This window comes from Ciona intestinalis, chromosome 9 (assembly GCF_000224145.3).
Source record: "Ciona intestinalis chromosome 9, KH, whole genome shotgun sequence".
Taxonomy (NCBI): domain Eukaryota; kingdom Metazoa; phylum Chordata; class Ascidiacea; order Phlebobranchia; family Cionidae; genus Ciona; species Ciona intestinalis.
The window spans coordinates 6,195,656-6,202,156 of NC_020174.2; the positions used below are offsets into that span (position 1 = coordinate 6,195,656).

General features: G+C 34.7%; 2 protein-coding genes across 3 annotated transcripts; both read left to right on the plus strand.

The window, feature by feature from the left end:
- The first annotated feature begins 624 nt into the window (after positions 1-624).
- Positions 625-4,762, plus strand: LOC100182901 (protein RRNAD1-like). 2 transcript variants are annotated; one of them, XR_003396206.1, is made up of 10 exons: positions 625-832; positions 1,222-1,340; positions 1,684-1,769; positions 2,069-2,166; positions 2,300-2,344; positions 2,558-2,704; positions 2,858-3,275; positions 3,548-3,677; positions 3,886-4,009; positions 4,069-4,262. XR_003396206.1 is itself a non-coding variant. In XM_002130531.4 (10 exons), exons 1-10 carry the CDS (start codon positions 713-715, stop codon positions 4,397-4,399), a joined length of 1,434 nt encoding a protein of 477 aa, XP_002130567.1. In that variant the 5' UTR covers positions 625-712; the 3' UTR covers positions 4,400-4,762. The 2 variants fall into 2 exon arrangements, 1 of the variants encoding a protein (XP_002130567.1); XM_002130531.4 differs by lacking the exon at positions 3,886-4,009 and adding an exon at positions 4,323-4,762.
- Positions 4,763-5,070: 308 nt separating this feature from the next.
- Positions 5,071-6,495, plus strand: LOC108949753 (catenin delta-2-like). Its single transcript, XM_018813252.2, has 5 exons — positions 5,071-5,199; positions 5,296-5,402; positions 5,768-5,871; positions 5,995-6,065; positions 6,352-6,495. The coding sequence occupies exons 1-5, from the start codon at positions 5,119-5,121 to the stop codon at positions 6,439-6,441; spliced, it is 453 nt and encodes a 150-aa protein (XP_018668797.1). The 5' UTR covers positions 5,071-5,118; the 3' UTR covers positions 6,442-6,495.
- The last annotated feature ends 6 nt before the right edge of the window (positions 6,496-6,501 follow it).

The window sequence follows — 6,501 nt, forward strand, 5'->3', positions numbered from 1 at the left end:
AACGCTTTCTAAACTTGCCTGGAAAATACGATTCCTTTTCGAAGCACATTAGGTGTATGCGGTTTGGTTACTGTTGTATAATGCCCGCTAACTGGATACACAGAACTCGTGTCATTTATCTTAGTCAGGGCGAAAAGAAATGTAAATTATTTAGTTGTAGTATAGGCGCTTATGTTAGGCCGTAACATAAGTCCCATAAATTTCAATAGAAAACTGCTGAATGATTTATAGATTGGTTGCAAATGGGCGCTTGAAGAGCGTGTTATGTATTCATTGCTTTTGGGTTGCTTTTAAACAAGGAAAGAAGATTAAGCATTAAAGTTATGGGGCGAAAATCAATTTGATAAATACATATGGTGTGTGAGTGGCGGACGTTCTTGTGTCTGTCGGTGTGTTTGTTTTTGGGACGTATGCGTTTTGTCGTTGTGTATTGGGCATGTTTTCGTGTGGTACGTGTGACCTCGCCTAAAATAGATTCTGTATCCAAAATCTACAAACAAACGAAGAAATAAAAATTCACCTAAAAACCTTTTACTTAAAAGTTGTCGATGCAGAAGCGTGCCCAATGATGTGTTCGCACTCGCGCATTTTAAAACACCCAGGGTAATTCCCGCAAACAATATTGCCAAAATTGTATCCCTCTTTCTCGTTATAATAGTGATCTACTGACTGGTATTACTATCTTTTGTTTCTGTTTTCTTTAAATCTACAAATGAAAAAAGAAAATGTTTCAATGTCAGACAATGAAAGAATACGTAACCTTCAAAATCAGTTGCGAAATATGCTGCGGTTTTATAACTTGTTTAAAATCATGTCTGACTCATACATAATAGTAAGTACGCAGTATTTGGCACTAGTGAAGAATCCTCCAGTACATAGCAGAATAGGCTGGTGGAAAGTGTTAGAGGTTGATGGTTAGGAAATGATGGTTGTAGGAGTTAGTGGTTATAGGGGTTAGGGGGTATAGGGGTTAGGGGTTATAGGGGTTAGAGGTTATAGGGGTTAGGGGTTTGTGGTTAGCAAATTAAGTGGGGGGAGGATTCTTCACTAGCACCCATTATTTATATATTCTGGTGAAATGGTAATTTATTTCCGCCATGGAGTATTTTTATTGTGTCTTTTATTTAATAAAACATAAATTTTTAACCAGAACGATAATTATAAATATATATAGTTTTTTTTTCTTTTGGGTGTTTTTTTCTATGAATTCATCTGTTATAGGAATTTTTCACAAACAATCACTGGGAAACTCTACCAGAGAAATGGAGACATGCGTTGGATGGATTGAAACCTACTGAGGTTGCACGGTTGCTATTACAACATGAGAATCCAGATAATGGGTATGTATTATGTAATGTACATATGTTTGGTATTGTGGGTATGGTATAAATACCTATTTTATTCAAGTAATTTTTACCTGCAGCGTGTGTATAATGACTGTTGTTGCGAATTGCTCCAACTCAGTGCTCACTATGTTTAAATTGTCAGCCATAAAGAATAAACAACCACCCACAAAGTTACATACGTGGTAACTCGTAAGCAGGCAACAGGTGTATGAAACAGAACACATGTGTTATAACGACTTCGGCTGTAGTTTTCTGCCTACGCAAAGATCAAGCAAGTTACATTTAAATAGTAATGATAAAGTTCAAGATTAATCTCTTTTATTAATATATATTCTAGATATCCAAAAGTGTGGCCGTTATCATTGCTTGCGTTTAAGAAAACATCAGAAGTTTTGACCAACCTTCGAAATCATCATAATCTGAGTAGTTTCTTTATCAGTTGTATACAATTAGATGTTGAATAAAAGATATCTAAGTTATATCTTATTATCATGTTAAACTGTGTTCAAATATCCTGTTTGTGTTTTAAACAATTAACACAACGTTCTATGGAAGTCGTTAAGATACCGTTTTATAATTCTTTAAATGGTTCTTGTTTACTACCAAATAAACAAGAAAATAAAATGCAAAGGTTTCCTATCTCCCCCCACCCTACCATATAATAGCTATATAATAGCTATTTCAAACCATTTCTGTCATGTCTTTATTGTTTTCTTGCATAGAATACACAGGTGTCGTGCTTCAGAACAAAAACTTGGATTCAGTTTTTCGCCGTCATGTCAATCCAAAGAAACAGCATGAGATTTCTATTCTTTCTGGAGTAACTATTATTATTTTGCATGTTATATTATAACCAATATATATATATTTTAAAATGTTTGATCTTATATAACTAGTTAAAAACTGATTTTTAAGTGAATACTGAAATACAATAAAGTTTGATATTTAAACAGGTCATATCGAAAAGTTTTTCAAAAGGAAAGTGTACCCGTGTCATTGTAAGTATGTAGGTATAGGTGACTGGAAAAAAACTAAAAATAAAAATAAATAGAATAAAAATTTAAAAAACTCTTTTTATTTTATTCTGTCTGCTCCTCTGTAAAGTAATGAATAAATTGAACAGACTTATCCTTGAGTGATGCGGTAACAACAGTCGTTATAACACAGTGTTCAAATTTTTGTTTTTACTTAGTTTACCATATATTCCATAGGATATAGGTTCTGGTCAAGGACATTTATCTCGTGTGTTGGCATTGCAACATACTCTTCCAGTCAGTGCAGTTGACAACGTGCAATCACACATAAAAGCTGCAGAAAAATATGATAAGGAGGCAACCAAGCAGCTGTCTAAAGCCAAGGTAGGAATAGGATTTCCTAAATTGGGAGAATTTATAAATCTTCGCAACTAAATGAATGTAACTTATTTATCTTTGTGTGGCGGGCATCCTGCTTAAAAATGTTAATCCCAGTAGCTTTATATCTACCATGCATGTTATCGCTTATTATTTCAGAAACAACACAAAAATACCTTGATACCACCACAACATTATGTGCATAGTTTACCATGCATTGGTTGCCCTCAAGAAACAATGAAAAAACTGAAAACAGACATCTATAATGCAAATGGCAATGAATACCAAGAGAAAGAAAGATATTTACTAACCGGTTTACACGCTTGTGGGGATCTGTCCGCTACCATGGTCAAAATGTTTGTAGAGTGTGAAGAAGTTACATCTGTTGTTTCAGTAGCTTGCTGTTACATGAAAATAACTACAGACTTTGAAGTTTCACACTGTGGGGTTGGGGGTAAAGACACTTACCGTTACCCATTGAGTGACTTTTTAAAATCCATTTCTGGTCATGAATTGCCTTACAAATCAAGAGAGGCATCTTGTCATGCAATTGAAGATTATAAGTTAAGACTTAAAGGTTTGCATTAAGTGATTGTAATTTGTTAAAACTAGTTAATTGGTTCATTTAAAACCAAGGCCTTTCATTAATCTTTAAGTAGTAATTGCCAGAATGAAGACATCTTAAAATAATATTTTTGACTGCATTTGTTTCACATTCCAATATAGTTGCTGACCCAAAACTGTTTTAATTTAATTTCATATTTTTTTTCTGGGTAAAGTTGTTATTATTTTGCATTTCATAGTGTATTTGTGAATTAACTATTTTTAAATGCAGTTTTTATTTTACAGAAAACACTGACCACCTGAAAATGCATTGTTACAGAGCAGCTTTAGAAACTCTTATCAGGGAGACGCATCCCAACTTAATTCGCCCCGGTGTTCAAACTGTCAAAAAAGCTTACACTCTTCCATTTTCACAGTCAGTTTTGTTTTGTGCTTTAATAATATGAAATGTGGTTTTTAATCCTAAAAACTCTCTTTTTAATGCTCTAGTAATTTTAATCTCCTACAATTTGTCATAAGTGCTTTTAAAACAGGGATTTTCTGGTCAGTTTTAATACAAACATGACAGTGTGATATCATTTTTATTTCAAATGTTTTGGTTCAATAATTAAAACCATTTTCAGTGATGTTAGAAGTTTGTCTTGAATGACTATGTAACTTGCTTTATTCTCACGTGGCGAGGCAACGACAGCTGTTATAACACGGGTGTTCCGTTGCATACACCTCATGACTTCTGCGAGTTACCGTGTATGTAACTTATACTCCATTCCCCATCAAATACTTCAATATAATTAATACTTTCACAGATATGTGGAGCTTGCTTTCAACAAACTAAATCTAAATCATCCAGAAATCCATTCTCCAGTTTCTGTCTCCCATATTGAATCCATGTTATCCAGGTGGCATCAGGTTGTTACTTACTATACGTTGACTATTATGGTTGCGCAGGTTGTAGAGATGATCATTTTATTGGACCGTGTTTTATACGTGGAAGAAAATGGTAAGCATCAGAGTCTAATTTGTAAATTTCCTCACCTTGTTAATGTTTTGTTTTTTTTAGGTTTCGAGTGCGAGTTAGACGCCATCTTTGAACCCACTCTTTCACCACGCTGCTTTAGCATTACTGCCCATAAATGAAGTCTTGATGTTTTGTATTTATTTTATAATAAATGTCCTACAATTTTATGGTTTATCACTAGTGGTTATTAGCAAGCCTGTATGTCATGTTCTTCACGAAACCGAAAACGCATGTGTTTTGTAATATTACGTATCCAGGTAAAAATCGAATCACATGGTTTGATTTTAATACAAAATTGCCGATACCTTTGCAAGTTTACTGCATTATGTTTTGATATTTTCATTGAATGGAGCAGCCAGTCTTCAAATGCGGTTATTTTGTCAAAATTATTTGTGAAAACAGGCTATTTTTCATTAAAATAAACTGTGGAGTGGTTATGTCGCATGCTTGCAAATGTAAAGATTTATCAAACAAGAAAAGTTTTGCTTTTTTTGTGCGTTTGATCAGAGCCCGTTTATGGACATTACATTCAACACGACAATTTTACGAACATTCCCAATGACTTGCCGTGTAAATGGTCAGTTCGGTCATTCTTCGGAATTTTCGCCACTTACTCGGATTTTACGGTTCCGTATTCTCAGGTTCGGGACAGAATTACATGAGTCAGATTTTAAAACTTTAATTTGCGACTTTGCTTTTGAGTAGGCGTTTTCAGTCAAAGTTCCGCCTACAGTTTGATTGAGCAGTGATATATTTCCCAAGTTTTGTAACTGCTATTGTGTATTACAGGCACAAATAAAATTTGTAGTGAATTTTCCGCAATTTTCATAGTATAGGAATGTCCCATGACCGTAAATACGTGAACGCTTATTCAGGCCAGGGCGACACCGAGTTTATTTTAGCATCTGTGAAAGAACAGGTACAATTTCTGTTGTTTTAATTTTTATAATTAGTAAACGCGTATATATATAATATATAATATATCTGTTTTTTTACATTGTACTTCTGCTTTCAGGAAATACAGTTTGAGAAGCTGACGCGTGAATTAGAGGAAGAACACATAACTGTCGCAAATCAATTGGAACAGTTTAGAGTGAAGTCTCCTGAGGCATTTAATTATAGGTAAATAAAATTTCATTTCAGTGCAGGAGCTTGTTATGGACCAATGGCCTACACCCAGTCCGCAGAAATAGCTTATGCTGTCACTAACGAGACTTGCAAGATATTAATTTTTTCTTTATTCGAATGGGCACGATCCATAGTATACTGCGCATACATCAGAATATTTGTAGAGTGTGCGGCATACCAATTAAACAAATCTGTGCAAAATAGATTTGAAATTCAAATTCTCAACACAAACATTAAACTTTTTAGTTTGATGCAGAAAAAAACCAGTTGCTCAGACTCAGAGAAGTTAAAATGCTTTTCCCTGTGCCATGTACCATGTACTGTAGTATATTTATCTATTGCAATTGTTTAATATCCAGACCAGAGGAAAATGAAAGAGAAATAAGCGACACTGAAAGTAAACAAGGTTCATCGCTTGATCGAGTGGAAACTTCACTTCCGAATGGAACAAAACGTTATGACAGTATGTTTATATTCTTACAGTGACCAAAGGCAATTGCTTGTACACTTGTGCTTGTGTTTGTGAATTTTTATTTTTTACTAATAATTTTAATCAACAATAGATTTAAAGTTCTCTTCGTTCTAGGTGACTGTGCCGAGAATCAAGTTATTAATGATCGATATTACACACAAGCAAGACAACCAGTAGAAGCAAAGGTATGAATGAAAAGATGTGACTTGTATACGACAATGATGGTCATAATAAGTTTTTGTTTCTTACAGCTCATGTCCGCTTATGAGTTAGCACGTGTAACATTGCGAGCATTTATTTAATGCAAATGCCGGCCCATAATGGTAACAGCATCAAGCATTAAGCTTGTAACCTCTGGAATATAAGCAGACTTGCTAAGCGCTGTGATTTGTATCCAGAAATATTTAATATACTATACTAGGCCATCTTTAAATGTGTAGACTGTAAAATTACCTACTCATTATTTTGCAGATGTTATACAGTCAAGCATACCTGGTACATCAGCGTCCGTACAGCCAATATCCTTACCATGCCAATCTCGTCCCGCATCAATCAGTGTAGCTCCCCCCAGACCATGCCATGTCTCTCCCCCTCCCAACCCACCCCCTTATTCCAACCACC

What these genes read in the sequence shown, in the direction of transcription:
- LOC108949753 (XM_018813252.2), top strand. Translation starts at nt 5,119, where the DNA reads ATGTCCCATGACCGTAAATACGTGAACGCTTATTCAGGCCAGGGCGAC. An exon ending in TAGCATCTGTGAAAGAACAG is followed by an intron (nt 5,200 to 5,295) that starts GTACAATTTCTG and finishes TTCTGCTTTCAG; the next exon opens with GAAATACAGTTTGAGAAGCT. An exon ending in GACAACCAGTAGAAGCAAAG is followed by an intron (nt 6,066 to 6,351) that starts GTATGAATGAAA and finishes ATTATTTTGCAG; the next exon opens with ATGTTATACAGTCAAGCATA.
- LOC100182901 (XM_002130531.4), top strand. Translation starts at nt 713, where the DNA reads ATGAAAAAAGAAAATGTTTCAATGTCAGACAATGAAAGAATACGTAAC. An exon ending in AGCAGCTGTCTAAAGCCAAG is followed by an intron (nt 2,705 to 2,857) that starts GTAGGAATAGGA and finishes TTATTATTTCAG; the next exon opens with AAACAACACAAAAATACCTT. An exon ending in TTATAAGTTAAGACTTAAAG is followed by an intron (nt 3,276 to 3,547) that starts GTTTGCATTAAG and finishes TTTATTTTACAG; the next exon opens with AAAACACTGACCACCTGAAA.